This window comes from Balaenoptera borealis (genome assembly GCF_965194805.1).
Source record: "Balaenoptera borealis genome assembly, chromosome: 16".
Lineage (NCBI taxonomy): Eukaryota > Metazoa > Chordata > Mammalia > Artiodactyla > Balaenopteridae > Balaenoptera > Balaenoptera borealis.
This window is the reverse complement of record NC_138872.1, coordinates 86,314,845-86,330,862: the sequence shown is the minus strand read 5'-3', so window position 1 is coordinate 86,330,862 and position 16,018 is coordinate 86,314,845. Positions and strand designations below refer to the sequence as shown.

Here is a 16,018-nt window from a genome sequence, read left to right as displayed (position 1 = left end):
CCCTTGCTCTAAGCTGCTGTGATGTACCAGTGCTTCTCTTTGAGAAACCTTTATGGTTTGTAACTTCGCTGAAATCAATAGGCCTTATCTATTTGAATTTAGATATTCTTAAGAAGTTATTTTCCCATGCAATTTTCCTGGTCTAAAATTAAACCTTCACCATTTAGGTATCTTTTGAGTCTCAGTTTTTATGTCAGTACACATGTGACAAACTCAGCAGTCTGCATTAATCAGGGAAAGATAAATCTCATCTGAGTTTCTTTTCTTGGACCTTTTGGCCTTTTATTTAACCTGAGTTGGAGTTTCAGGGTTATTTGAAAGAATATTTGAGAGAAATATTGTACCATATTCAAGAAAAATGTTGGTTACTTCTGATAACTCTTCTCCTTATTTTGGTTGGTCATACTTTTTAACGGCAAACCATAGAAATGACGATTCAGTGTGATTGTACTTTGAAATAAAATATTGGAGAGCTGGAAGCTTATTGCAGTCTGGAGAAATAGGGGAATTGCTTTTATTCCACTGCCTCTTATTATTAATTTATATGCTGAAATAGATTAGGACAGTGCAGGATCAAACCAGTACATAAATACAACCATTTATGTTTCTACCATCAGCTTCACTGTAGATTAATCTCACTGAAAGCTTGAATGGTTTCTTAGGGGAAAATATGGGAAGGGTAGTTTCACCCCATGAGTTCCCTTAAATATGCTGTTAATTCACATTGATTTTAGAGAAAACAGAGATAATCAGTTTGACTTCCCCCTGACTAAATGCATTGGCAAGCTGTTCACAGTACTGTTAGTGGAAATCTTAGGGACCCCTCTTGCTTTCCTCTTTTCACACACACAGATCCAAATACCAAGAGAACACTGCAGACCAGCTACTTTCCCACACTTTCTAGATGAACTTTTGAATAGAAAATGATGACTTTACCATGAGATCTAGGAATATGTGGTGCATGGTTTGATCTTCTTTCTCCCTCTGATTACGGTGCCCCCAGAGGACAGTGGGACAGACACTTGGAAGAGGGATGAGCAGTTAGTCTTCTCCTTCCTCTCACAGGGTACTCAGGTGTCCTGTCCCCTGGCTTCCCAAGCTCTGTCCCTAAGCAAGCTTAGTCGCCGCTGCCACTCCACCAGGCCGTTCCTCATCCGCAGAGGCCCCTCCAGGCGGGCGAGGACGGCCTGCAGCGCTGCTCGCCTTTCACAGCCGGGCCCAGGCGCAAACAAGCAAGTGACTCATAAAAGTTCCCTTCTGAGTTGGGATGGAGGAGTGCATTTATCTAAAACAATTCTCAGTTGTCATAAGGGATGAGACAGTTCCTTAACAAGCCTTCAGAAACCTTGGGAAGCCACTGTGTAGCTGCAGCAGCACGCAGAGGTACCTGAGCCCTCGTGGTTCCGTACGGCCTTGGGGCCTCAGCCCCTGTGAAGCCCGAGGCTGTCAGGTTGCTCTGGGCACTGGCGCCCCTTCCGCTTCTGTCCTGGATGATATGCGGACCCTCAGCCGGGGAGGTCTTCGGCCCTGAACCTCATCAAGGGCCCTCTCAGGCAATGGCTTCCTGCCTCTGTGCTCTCACCTCCTGCATTGCCCCGGCTCGTTGACTAGCCCCTTGCTCCCTGGGCTGTGACTCCTCAGGGCAGGGACGAGCTGTACCCGCAGAGCAGCCAGGAGGCGCTCAGCAGGTGCTTGAGGGAGGGCGGTGAACCTCGGTGATGTGGGGCAGGGGCCTCCGTGGGCCTCAGGCTTGTGCCTCCTCTCCGGTGCGAAGCTCCGCCGGCTGGGAAGGGGTGAGGGTCTGGCTGCTCGTTGCTCAGAGGTGCTGCAGCGCAGAGTGGAAACCGGGCGTACACCCCGGCCTCCTGCCCTGCCCCGTCGGAAGTGCTTAAGAGAGCGCGGGGACTGCGGAGCACCCGGTCCCTGGGCCTCGTGGTCACCGCAGTAGGTTATGACGCTTGAAATCGGGCCTGTGTGTATTTGTTCAGTTGTAGCTACCTTTAGCCCTGAAATGTCTGATTCTCATTCATTTCACAGGGCAGTAGCAGAAATGTATGAAGTGGCATACAGAGAAGTTGGCTAACTTTTTTAGCCCCAGAATGTGATGGTACATCCTACTATATTTGACAGTCCAGCACTGGAAAATATTTACAAATATTTCTGATAAGCTAGAAGAATGAAGCTTGAGAATTAGCTGGGATGATAGAGCCACCGTCTCTTCCTCTTCCTCCTCTGTCTCCTCCTTTCCTTCTTCATTTCAGCTTAACCACCGAAGGGTTTACATTAGGTGGTCACAGGAAGTGCAGGTTGAAACGGCTTGTCCTAAAGCACGTAGAGGACTTTGTCCTGAGACTGTTATCTTCTAGGATCATCTTTCTGCATTGTAGTGAGACCTTTCCATATTTGCATATTTAACTATAAGAGAATATATCTAATCATACATTAAAATTTACCTCAGAAATACATTTACAATGCACAACAGTTGTTTTAAAAAGATTAACACTACTATTATGAAAAAAGCACAACATACTGTGAGATTAAATTCCTGGCTTCGATGGGTGTACATTATGACCTGCCGGCAGCTGAAATTTGAATGACTGTATTTACCAGAAAAGAATCTTCTACCCATATTTTTCAGAATAGCTGTTCACAAATGATGCATTATGCCCTGTGCTTTTGTTTTTCACTGGGGTTTGAAAAATTAAACTTTCTGCTAGTGGTAAATTCATAAGCTTGGGGCATGAAAATGTTTGAATTTGATATAAAAGAAGTTTTGAAGGGAAGATTAGTGGTTCAAACCAAAAGATTAGTTGCCCTGGGAGATTCAGTTGTCAAGAAAGCAGAGTTCAGTAACACAGGGCCCTGCTCCAGCTGACTGCACCCCACGTGCTGTGACTCCTAATCCTGCCCGCTGGACCCTCACCTGACTGACGGCGCCGATGATGATTGCTTAATAAATCTTACTGTCACCAGAACATGTGGGGCTCCTCTGCTTTAGACCCCCCCTTGTTTGTGGTAGGTTGATTCCTCTACTAAGTGGAAGTGATTATTATTATTTCTTTACTCGTTATCACTTTAAAATGGAGGGGAAGTTACGGAACAGATTGCAGTTATCGACTGTCATGGCTGAAGTTCTCTCATTGGCAGCCTCGCCAGAATCGCTTGAAGTTTGACTTTCCTGGCACCTACTAGTTGATTCCTATCCATTCTGCCATGAAGGAGTATCTGGTAATAAATCCTCCATATTCCACTGGGAGCAGATAATTGAAACGCATGGCAAGGCCACTCTTCCTCATGGCAGGAAGGCCTGGAACCCCAGGGCGTGGTCCTGCTTCAGAACATCTTGTCCTCTGGCTTCCCCGTGGAAATGACTTTTCCTGTGGCAAATGGGTCTTGGTTCCTTTCTGGATGAGCAGAAGACTATCTTCATATTGGACAGGTAAAGTTAAGTCCATTTACACTATATCTGAAAACCTTAAAAATCCATTTAGGGAAGTGACTTATACATCATAAAATTATGATGTTGTCTTGAGAAAACATGAAGTCCATTCCTCTCCTTTGGATGGACCTTAAATCTGTATTATCCAGACAGACGAGACTCATTCTTTCATAAATGATTTATGTTCTATTTAATTGTATGTGAAAATGGAAATTTCACAGTTTTTCTTAGTAGTTCATTCAGGGTTCTATGAATGTTCATAATAAGAATACAGAAGCATACTTAATCTCTGCTCATTTTTCCTATTAGTTATTATTTGGGAAAACCACACACACATACACCTCAAAGAGCATCAGGTGGACCACTGACATGTCCCCAAGTCAGAGTCTCATAATCTTATCTCAGAGTTACCTCAATCATTTTTGTCTTTATGGATCTTTTCAAACTCTTTTCTGTTCCATTTAAGATATGTAAAGATCACATGCTTTTGTAGGGGTCTGTGCAGACCCGAATACTATTCCTTCTGTTTCTCTTTCTCTCCCCAGAGCTTTTATGTTTTGCTACCTTTAAGCCCTCTTAATTTCATGATCTACTCTGTATATTTCAGTGGTAAATAGTTCTGGGCTCAGAGAGCTAACTATGTTATTCTGCACACTGGCTAATCTATGTTAAAATACTTGTGGCAGTAATTTTAACTTAGACCCTTAGCATTCCAGAACATTGACATAGTTACCTCCCTCCTTCCTATAATGAACATCAGAGTCAGTGCCAACCGTGACTCTACACTATGGCAAGGTATTGGCTTGCCAGCCCTATGAAACTACTTTTTTTGAAAATAGTTTTTCCTGCTAGATCACAATACCCAGCATAATTTGTACACGGTATAGGCATGTTTAGTAAACTATGAAGTCTAGGAAAAATTGAATTATTATGGTATTATTTACATTTGGAACCATCATGTATTAAATCGGTGATGCTCTGTCAACTATAAAACCGAATTCAAATTCTTTAGCATCTATCTTGAAGCCTTTTTCTTTCAAAAAGATCTATTTTTTTAGTGACTCACTCTTGTAGAACACTGGAGCCATATGAAGGCATTTCTTTTTCTGTTGTTGAATACAGTGCAAATGGCAGGGCATTAATAAAGCCAGTAGCTCAGTCAGTCCCAAGGTGTCAAAGCCGTATCCATCACAGTTCAGCTTTATTAGACTGCTTGGGTCATGAGAGTGCGTGATTTTAGCACATAGCAAAAAGGGAAATTGGATACACAGTTGACAATCAAAATCGAGGAATTCACTTCAATTGTAACTTAGAGTAGGTGACGTGTGGCAGAAGCGTTTGGAACTTTTGGGGCAGGACAGGGGGTGACTACTTCCTGCCTTTGCGTCAGGGTTGGGGTCACCGCACCTGACACTTTACCGTTTCTATTCCTGTGCCAGACTTAGACTCTAACCTTTAAAGGGACAGAAACTATGTCTTACTCTTGCTGTATTCCCCATGCTGATTACAGAATCAAGGTGTGTTTCTTGAACAGAAAGTTGTGCATGTCAGAGATCTAAGAATCCTTCTTGAACCTCTCAGTTCTTTACCCCCGTATTCGGTCCATCATTAAGTCTTTTTTTGCCCCCTAGATCTTGTTTTAGAGCCATCCTTTTCTCTCTGTCTCCACCACCACGGTCACTACTCTTACCTTGACCCAACCCACTGTCACCTTTCAGAGCATTTTCTTGGGTTACTGCAGTGACCTCCTAACTGGTCTATTCCCACTACTCTGGCCCCTCTTAATTCCTTCTCCATGTTGCAGCCAAAATGAGCGTTTAACTACATAGCCCCTTCAAAGCCTTTCTGCCGTCCTTTTATAATAATAGCTAATCATCATCATAATTATACTGACAGTACTTTTGACCAAGGCCTAGAAATAAGGTGGTCATATAATTTATCATTCACATGAGAAGAACGCTTTTGAATGTGAAGTGGGCACCATTGAAAATCACACAGGGATGATGTGGAAAGAAGACTTGTGTTTGCCTTGCCTGCGAGGCCCTGCTTCCAGTCATTCTCTCTGAACCTACAGAACTGCTTGTGTTTCAGTCTTTTGTGCTTTCCAAGGTTATTCGCCATGTTTGCTACCACCACAGGGCCTTTGCACGTGGTATTGTTGGAGTATTGACAACTACTGATCTTTTAGCTCTCAGCTCCTGCCCGGCATCTCATTGAGGTGGTTAAATCTCCTTATTATAGGCTCTTACTACACTCACAGATACAATTTAACATTTATTTATTTGGATAAATACTAGTAAGAGACTGGTAACATTGTATTACCAATATTACCAATTATGGAATACAGTGATCAGCACAATGGCAAAATAAACTCTATATTTAAATTCTATATATTCAGTACAGAAGAAACCAGCTATACGTACAATTTAATGTAAAAACATAGTCTCAATTTTGGCACTGTTAATATGCTATTTGATTAATTTGAAAAATACATAATTTAAAAGTCCAGTTTAGTAATTCTACAAATTTATCAAAAATTTGAAGTTAAGATAAGGATTCTTTTTTTTTTTTAATTTTTATTTATTGATTTATTTATTTTTGGCTGTGCTGGGTCTTCGTTTCTGTGCAAGGGCTTTCTCTAGTTGCGGCGAGCGGGGGCCACTCTTCATCACAGTGCGCGGGCCTCTCACTATCGCGGCCTCTCTTGTTGCGGAGCACAGGCTCCAGACATGCAGGCTCAGTAGTTGTGGCTCACGGGCCCAGTTGCTCCGTGGCATGTGGGATCTTCCCGGACCAGGGCTCGAACCCGTGTCCCCTGCATTGGCAGGCAGATTCTCAACCACTGTGCCACCAGGGAAGCCCAAGGATTCTTTTATTCATTCATTCATTCCTTCTGTGCTGGGTCTTAGTTGCGACACATGGGATCTTCGTTGCTTCATGTGAGATCTTCATTGCCGCATACAGGATCTAGTTCCCTGACTAGGGATCGAACCCGGGCCCCTGCATTGGGAGCGTGAAGTCTTAACCACTGGACCACCAGGGAAGTCCCATTAAGATAGGGATTCTTGAGAAGAAAATTTCTCTATTGAGAAACCTGTGACATTTAGAGTCATATAGGATATCTGGATTCTGGAACAGATTATCTGGGGTTTAAATCATGATTGTACCACATACTGTCTCGGCGGCCTTGAACAAGTTAGTTTCCCTATGCCTCTCTTTACCCATTTGTAAAATGGGTATAATAATGGCATCTATTTTGTAGGGCTTTCGTGAAAATTAAATCAAGTAATACATATAAAAGCACTCGGAACAGTTTCCGGCATAGTAGATACTCAGTGAACACTAGCTATTACTGTTAATTTTGTTATTATTATATTTATTCATTGAGTGAATATTTATTCAGTATCTACTTTGTTCCTGGCATTGGTTTAGAAATTCAGAAGTGGTTGAGACCGTGCATGGGAATCCACTGGGTATAAGTCACGGTTGTTAGGGCGTGTTGGTGGGAGGAGCTTGGTGAACCTGAAGGACGGGAATGCCTCAGCTTGCAGGGGGCTGGGGAGGAGCGCCCAGGGTGGGGGAGGAGCACAGGCAAGGCCCCCCACCCCACCAGGGAGAAAGGGCTTAGCCTGGCTTAAGAGTGAAAAGCAGAGTGTGCTGGAGTGTTTATTCCTGAGTCGAGAGGGTAGGAGGCCTGAAGGATAGACAGACCGGTTTATGCGGGTGTGCCCTGGGGATTTTATTAGAAACATGATAGCGCTAGAATTGGAAGTGTCTCCTATGTTCATATACTTTTTAAAAATTAAGGAAGCATCATACAAAAATTGCACAAGTCAGATACAGAATGATTTTCTATGAATTTTCACAAAGTGAATGGCCCCGTGTAACCATATTGAGAAATGGATCTTGACGTGCTCTCCACAAGCTGCCCTGTTACACACCCGCCCCCATCCCCATCCCCCAGAGGTAACAACGCTCACCCTGACTGACCTCTAACACCACAGACTAGTTTCGCCTGGTTTTGAACTTTTCTGAACTTTTGCGTGGAAGCATATGCTGTAATTTTTTCCTGTCTGGCTTCTCTCACTACACATACGTCTGTCTGTGAGATCCATCCGTGGTGTTGTGTGTAGCAATAGTTGGTTCGTTCCCGTGGCTGCAAGCTGTTCCACTGTGTGAATACACGTGGGTTTCCAGTGTGATAGCCCCCTGGATGTCACCGAAAGAGGCAGTGTGTGTGTGAGATGAAAGCTGGATTGTGATTCATGTCGTTTATATGTATATGTTAATCTTGCTTATCCTAGTTACCTTTTTTTTTTTTAACTAAGTGAAGGTTATATTTTTCTTTTAGAGCCAAGGTATATACCCTTGATTGTTACTTTAAGAATATAATGCCTAGTTAAAACCAAGGCTTGCATCAGCAGAGATTGCCCAGTATGCGATAAATAAGTATTAATCACAAATGGAAATAACTTGGATGAACTTGTCAGGTGCTTTCACATGGTGCTGTCATAGAGCATTCAGCCTTTTGAAATATTGTCTAGGGTATTGCAGGTTTCTAGGGGGTCAAGGATAATTTGCTACTTAATTGGGCCAAATAACCATCATTTCTGCTTTTTAAAATTAGGTCTGTTTAAATAAGTGATTGATTAATTGGATGAATGACATTTTCATGTGCACTTCATTCAGTTTTTTTCCTCTCTCTTTTTTCTTTCATATTTCAGATGACGTTGTGCCATATTTTAAAACAGAGCCGGGCCTTCCACAGCTGCACCTGGAGGGGAACCGCCTCGTTCTCACTTGCCTCGCTGAAGGGAGCTGGCCCTTGGAATTCAAGTGGATGCACGATGACAGTGAGCTCACCACCTACACCAGCGAATATAAGTAATTGATTGCTCGAAAATAAGATTCTGTTTCAGCTTGATGTGTTTAGAATATTTGCCTCTTGGCCATAATAGCGCAAGCGGGGGGAAATATTGGATTTAATTTGTCATGCGTTAAGGATTAAAGGCATAGATTTGAACATATAATCAGAATGTGATTTACTATTCTGATACAGGTTGTATTCACACTTAGGAAGTCTGTAGTTATATTTGTAAAAGGAAGCCCGTTAGTGAAATCACCAGACCAAAGGAGGTATAGTTACAGAGGAATGCAAGTAACAGCTTTAGCCTGATAGATTTGATTTCTTGTGGCAGCCGCCCCACCCACCAGTATTGTTCCTGTCTGAGGAGCGTAAATGCTTAAACAGATACCTTTAGGTCATAGCTTCTGGAGCTCTGATTAGTCAACAAACACCTTCCTGGCTAACTTTCAGAGTTGGGATGGGAAAAAGTGGAACTATGGGAGGATGGGCATGAGTACAGCATCTACACTGAGCAGCAAACATGAGTATTTATTGAACACCTGCCATGTGCTAGGTACTGGGGGCTGAGTACAGAGGACTGAGATGGGGGAAACGGGAGGTCGGGTCACGTCTGAGGTGCAGCTTCGCCCAGGAGGCATCAGGATCAGCTTCCCAGCCTCATCACCTCCTTGCAGTGCTTGATGCTTTTCTGGTTTTGTATCTTTTTACCTCCTGTTCTATGGGAGGATTATGCTGGATGCTCCAGTTCTGAGTGGGATGGAGAATTAGCAACTGCCTAAACCAGTCCCAGAGGCCCCCAAATCAGCAGAAACCAGCAATACCATGCTCTTATTTAAATGAAATAAGAAAGAGAATTGGCTGTCTAGAGAGATTTTATTTTTATTTATTTATTTATTTATTTAAACATAATCTTCACTCTTGATTTATTTTTGGCTGCGTGGCATGAGGGATCTTAGTTCCCCAACCAGGGATCGAACCCGTGCCCCCTGCAGTGGAAGGGCAGAGTCTTAACCACTGGACCACCAGGGAGGTCTCTAGAGGTATTTTATAGAGAGTAATGATCTTCTCAACCTGGGGCATAGCCCACCACGCACTCTGTACCTCCGAAGTTATAATATGGTGGTCCATGAACCACATTCAGCCTGCCTGGAACATGGTGTGGGTATTTTAAAAATCAGTTTAAAAATATGTGTGGATATATGCACAGTAGATATTTCTTAATTGATTGCCAGCATTTAACGCTTGTAAGACTTCACATAAAAATCTGCTCTTCGGTCCCTCTTGAAGAGTCAGCAGGCATGGCTTCCTGGGTTTGCAGCCCCACACAGAAGCTGGCCCTGGCAGTGCTGCCCTGGGGTACAGGCCTGGACGCCCAGTTCTCAGCACTCTCTGGTCCCTGCCTTGTGCCCCACTTGCTTTGCCCAGTCCCATTATCCACCTGCCCTGTTTAGTCAGAGGAGTTTGTGTCCTCCTCTTTCATCATTAGGCCTGTACTGTCAGAGGATCTGCTGCTGTGAGAACAATTTACCCTAATAGTTAAGAGCATGTTGAAATCCAACAGACCTAGGTTTGAATCTCAGCTCACCACCAATTAGTGTTAGCGGTATGACCTCGGGCAAGCAGCCTGTTAGCCCCACTTTCAGTATCTGCAAAATGGGGGTGATCAAACCTCTTTTGTGGTGGTGTGAGCATTAAAAGGCTCTAATGTATGTAAAACAGCATATTTTCTGGCCCACCAGCAATCAGTTAATAAATTCTATTAAATTCTATTTTATCATAATATGACATGGGGATTGGTTTGTTAGAAGGGGTATTAGAAAGCAAAAAAAAAAAAAAGTGAGCTTAGAAATGAGAACCATTATGAGCAGTGGGCTTTGATGGCAGATGACTTGAGTTCAGATACTTCTATTCAACTTATTATCTGTTTGACTTTGGACAAGTTATCTAACCAGCTTGATCTTACTTCTCCCATCTGTAAAATGGGTATAATAAAACCCACCTTAGAGGGTTCTCATAAAAATTAAATGATACCATGTTTCATATGCCCCAGGAGAAAGGAAGTGAGGTTTCAAAAGAATCCATATTTTTTTTCCTCATAAAAAGAAGTAGTGATGTGGGTGATCTATAACAGTGGTCTTAAAACTGGGGTATATGCCATGGAGAGTGGCAAAGGAATAGTTTTCTAGATCTTCAGTTTCTACATGCATGTTTTCTGAAATTGAGCTACCTGAGAACGTGCCTCTGTGTTGGCACCTGCCAGTTCCCTTTTCATACCTGCTTTGCGTTATTTCTTCCACTTCACAAAAGAAGGACACACCTTTCCCAGTGAGTCTTCTGTGAAACCACACCTTCAGGGTGCAAGACAAGCACAGTTTAAAATACTGGGCTCGAAGAAGCCTCTTTTAAACATCCCCTAGAAGAGCTCCTTGCCTTCACTCTATATGTACTACTTTTAAGGACAGAGTATGACACTAGAAATGGGATCTTTTGACCAATCTTGGGGTTTTCTTAATTCAGATGTATAGGTGGTCAGCAAGAGCTGTACCATTTTTTTGTGAACAAGCTTCCCTTTTCCATTCTCCATCCACCATCAAAGTATATATTGTGCCTCAAGGAACGTTTATGAGAACAAAGCAGAGAAACATCTGCAGGAATTACCGCAGGCAAGGCAACTTGTTTTATCCAGGCTGCAAGCTTAGTGTAACGCTCTGTGGTGTACGCACTTACACATAATAGAATTAGAATTTTCAAGATTTGTTAGAAATAAAAAGCCCTTTGAGAAATACTCTTCTCTGAAACACACTTGTCTTCGTTTCACCTACCCAGAAGTGAAAAGAGCTCGGGGAGGCTTCAGTGATAGATCTCAACGAGGAGGGGGTGAAAAGTTCTGTTTACTTTCATCAGATCAATGTGCCCTCCTGATGTAGAAGGACCATGCACTATAGGAAAGTTTGTGCTTTATATTTTCTCATTCATTCGGAAGACACTTTCGTTAACTTTTGCAAAAAGATATCATTTGATATTCTAAATCCATATTCATTTTTATTACTTCAGTGTGTTTTGCTTGCTGGTACACATCAGCCTCTTCTCTACTTGTCTATGTCTTCGTGTACTCATTAGATTTAAATTAACTGTATGCAAATATGTGGTCAATACCTTCTTTTCTTTTTGTAGTAAATTTCTATCCAATTCTGTTCATTCTGATAGTAAATAACTTTCCATTCAATAAAGTGTGAAGTAATTGAATAAACAGCCACTTTCAAGAGACATATCTCCTTTCTAAGTTTTTAATGTTTAATAATTATTTTTCAAAATTCGTAATACATTGATGTTGTTTTCATTAGCTGTGTGGTAATAATAATTACAATCCACAAGTAATCCAGATGAAATTTTTTTTAAGTGCTTAGACTATTTTGACAAAAGGAAATTCTTTTTAAATATTTATTTATTTATTTATTTTTGTCTGTGTTGGGTCTTCGTTTCTGTGCAAGGGCTTTCTCTAGTTGCGGCAAGCGGGGGCCACTCTTCATCGCGGTGCGCGGGCCTCTCACCATCGCGGCCTCTCTTGTTGCGGAGCACAGGCTCCAGACGCGCAGGCTCAGTAATTGTGGCTCACGGGCCCAGTTGCTCCGTGGCATGTGGGATCTTCCCAGACCAGGACTCGAACCCGTGTCCCCTGCATTGGCAGGCAGATTCTCAACCACTGCGCCATCAGGGAAGCCCGGAAATTCTTTTTAAATTACCATTTATTTGTATATTTTTATTTCAGAGAAGTATGTTGGGTAATAAATAATAAGTATCTTTCAGGCATAGAAAAATGTTACATTAGAATAAAATTCTGTGGGATAAATGGATTTAATACTCAAGTTCAAAGAGTAAAAAGAAACAGTATGGAAGCTCTGTCAGTTCATTTTTAAGCAATAGAAAGTGTGGATATCAAAATCATTATATTAACTTCCATTAGATACATTTAAAACAGTGTGTGACAGTTTTATTTTAAAATGCCAAAACATATACTATGCCATTATTGTATATGCAACTATTTAAACTTCTATATGACAGAAAATTTTGGTGTCAACTTAAAAATATGCGAGGAGATTGAGCTCTTTTTTGCATTGATCTTCGCACCAGCTAATTTACCTGTTAACCTGACACACCCTGGATAGTCCTCAAGAAGACAAAGCATTGTTGCTTGATTGAAGCAGGATTGAGAAGGTGGTTCATTATATATGCACCATTAAAACAGGGTAGATGCTTCACTACCATTTCACCAGAAACTCGTTAGGAAGATATGGGTTATTCTGAAGCAAAATCGGTTTAGGTTAGACGTGATAAATTATATTCTGTTCACTGAGGGCTTCATACACTGAGATGGGTTATCAAGGATCCATTGTATTTTGTCATCATTTTTTTCAAGATATAAAACCTGTCTAAAAATCTTACGCTATTTTTTCAAATTACTCTTTCATCTGCTTCCTTCCAATAAGCACCTTCAGCTGTCATATGTTAACCTTCACGAAGCTGCTATAAGTCTCAAATTGGAAAACATACTCTATAAAAACGGTAGCTGTTTCCTAACTCCACCCTTTGGTGTCAGTTATGAAAGTGCTAACCCTAAAAAAAGCAAATATTTAATATAAATTCAGCTTTTCCATCTTTGACTAAAAATAACATTTTCTTTGCTGCTTGTGTTATAAACTGAACAATGAGTTTTAGTAAGTTTCAAATGTTATATTGTTCATAATGATGCTTATATCCATGTTTAGGCACAGATGGCTACACTGGGAAAATGAGAGTAGTTCAGTAATTAAACAAAGTTGCTTAAGTGTCATAGGCAGATTTGTCTCCATTTTTTTTTCCCCAGAAAATATTTACTGTAAATTATTTTTTCTACTATGGGATAAAAAATATTTTATAATTATATTCAAAATATATATATGCCCAAAATTTCTAGTGCTAGGCACAATACTCATTCCAGCAGGAGGAATAATTGGATACTCTAAATAGTCTCCTTACATGATCTGCCTCTGGTTCAATTTCTGTTACAGTATAAACAGTAGAAATTTGATGGATATTTATCTTTTTATTTCAGTAAAAAAATAGGAATGGTTAAGGGAAAATTTACTTTTTCTTATGTCCTATAAAAGAACGAAAATTCTACAATATCAGTAAAATTTATTAAATACCTGGGAATAACCTTTATAAGAAATGAGTAGAACATGCAGAAAAATAGAAAACCTCACTGAGAGAGTTGAAGGAGAATTCTAGATAGGCAATCTAAACAACCATAACACTGGACGAAGTATATGGAATAATTGTTTTCAAGATACTGGACATCAGGCAACCGAAGGTGTGATGGCTGAGAGATGGAAAACCAACAAGGTGAGCCCTGTGATTGCTCGGCTCACTGCCCTGAGAGAATTTCCAGGCTGTGGTACAGAGAGGGAGAACACAGGTGAAACCTGGAGGGATCCCTGCGGTGTAGGGAGCTGAGAGTTCAGAGAGATCAAGGCAGAGTACTGGAGAGGAGAGAGCTGTGTAGAGGGTGAACTCTGGAGATCCTCAGAGGTTCTTTGTCTAGTATTTAGCAGATTACTCACCGGCACATTCATGTAAGGAGACTGCCCAGGGACCCAAAGAGTGGAGGCAGTAGTTCCCCAGGTTCGCACAGCGTGGGGTTCAGTGCCTCTTCTCAGCAGCCGGACTGAAAAACCTTGTAATCCATGGGGTTATTGGACAGGGTACACAGAAGTGTCCTGGGTCTGTAGTGGGGGTTACTAACCCCGGACCGAACACAGCTCTGGTCCTGCCTAAGAAATCTTAAAAGCAAGACCAGAAAGGATCAAACCATTTCCAGGTATCTTTGCAGCACTGGAGAAGAAAGCTCGGGAATATTTATAGGAGTACAAAAATATCCAGCACCAAAATTTACAATGTCTAGAATCCAGTCAGAGATTATCAGGCATGTAAAGAAGAAGGAAAGCGTGACCCAAAATGAGAAAAATCAATCAATTGAAACCAAACCAAAGCTGACACGGATGTTAGAATTAGCAGAGAAGTGCGTTGAAACATCGTAACTGTATTCCATGTGATCAGATGAAACCTATAATGTCTGAGATGAAAAACACATTGGATGGGACTAGCAGATTAGACATTGCAGAAGAAAATATTAGTAAACTTTAAAATATAACAATATAACTCTTCAAAATGAAAGGCGGATAGGAAAAAAAAGAAATCAAACACAATGAAAAGACCATTAGTGAATTACAGGACAGCGTCAAATGGCCTAATATATGTATAACTGGAATCCCAAAGGAGGCAGGGGTGGAAAATTATTTGAATAAATAATACTGAAAAAGTTTTACATTTGATGAAAACTACAAATTCATCAATGCAAGAAGCTCAGCAGATCCCAATAATGGAGTTACCAGCCAGTGCAATAAGAAAAAGAAATAAAAAGCATCTAGATTGTAAGAGAAGATGTAAAAATGTATTTTATTGAGGGTTACATGATTGCAGAAAATGTGATATTATCTTTAAAAAGCTGCTAAAATTTATGTGTTTAGCAGTGTTACAGGATGCAAGATGAGCATACAAAAATCCGTTATATTTCTGTATACTAGGAAAGAATAATCTGCAATTTATTAAAATTTATATTAAAACTCTTATAAATATATTTTTAAAATATCTTCAAAAATCTTAGAGATAAATCTGACATGGAATTTGCAACATTTTTACACTAAAAACTATAAAGCGTTGCCTAAGGAAATAAAAGAAGACCTAAATAAATGGACATGTTCGTATGTCTGAAAACTCAGTATTACTGCCATGTCAAACTTTCCCAGATTGATCCCTTGGCCGTATCCTTTAGGCTTGAGACCCTGAGACAGAACTTCATCACTAAGCCATGAGTTAGACTCCTATACCTGTTTTTATATTTTGTTTTGTTTTGAATCTGCTGAGTCCCCTACTCATCAGGCAAGGTCCGTTTAATTGAGAACCCTTTTCTTAAGTGAAACGTAACCAGTTGGTTTCTTCATCAGCCAGCCAAACTGAGTGCGACTCCCACCTACAGCTTCCCACAAAGGGCTGAGTTCCCCAGGTTGTTGAGCTTCAGTTTTCCTAACCTTGTTTACAGTCATTCTTTTCTCCTGGTTCACTTTTCATTGGTCCTGTCCTCTGGGAGCTGCCCAGCTCACAACAACAACAGATTGTATTTTGGTTCAAATGAACTCGTCTTGCCCATTTTGACTAAAATAAGTATTGGGTTGGCCAAAAAGTGCCTTCAGTTTTTAAGTAAAAATAAAAGACACATTTTTCATTTTCACCAAGAACTTTATTGAACAACATATTCACGCATTTGTTCTACTACCTTCTGCCATTTTTCAGGCAACTTCATCATTCCATCTTCCCAAAACTTTCTATCTTTTTGAGCAAAGAACTGTTCCAGGTGCCTTTTATAGTCTTCCAGGGAATTGAAATTTTTTCCATTAAGAGAATTTTGTAAAGACCTAAATAAATGGAAAGCCAAAGGTGCAATGTCTGCTGAATACGGCAGATGAATGAGAACTTCCCAGCCAAGCTTTGACAGTTTTTGCCTGGTCATCAAAGAAACAAGCAGTCTTGCATTACCCTGACGGAAGATTATGCGTTTTCTGTTGACTGATTCTGGACGCTTTTCGTCAAGCGCCGCTTTCAGTTGGTCTAATTGG

General features: G+C 41.0%; 1 protein-coding gene across 9 annotated transcripts in view; it reads left to right on the top strand.

Annotated features, from left to right (window-relative positions):
- The window catches only part of SDK1 (sidekick cell adhesion molecule 1), an 829,158-nt gene that overhangs the window by 287,676 nt on the left and 525,464 nt on the right, over window positions 1–16,018 (top strand). For all 9 annotated transcript variants that reach the window (XM_082362848.1, XM_082362846.1, XM_082362847.1 and 6 more), the window contains exon 2: window positions 8,164–8,323. In XM_082362848.1, the coding sequence (XP_082218974.1) occupies window positions 8,164–8,323 (160 nt within the window). The remainder of the gene's footprint in view (window positions 1–8,163; window positions 8,324–16,018) is intronic.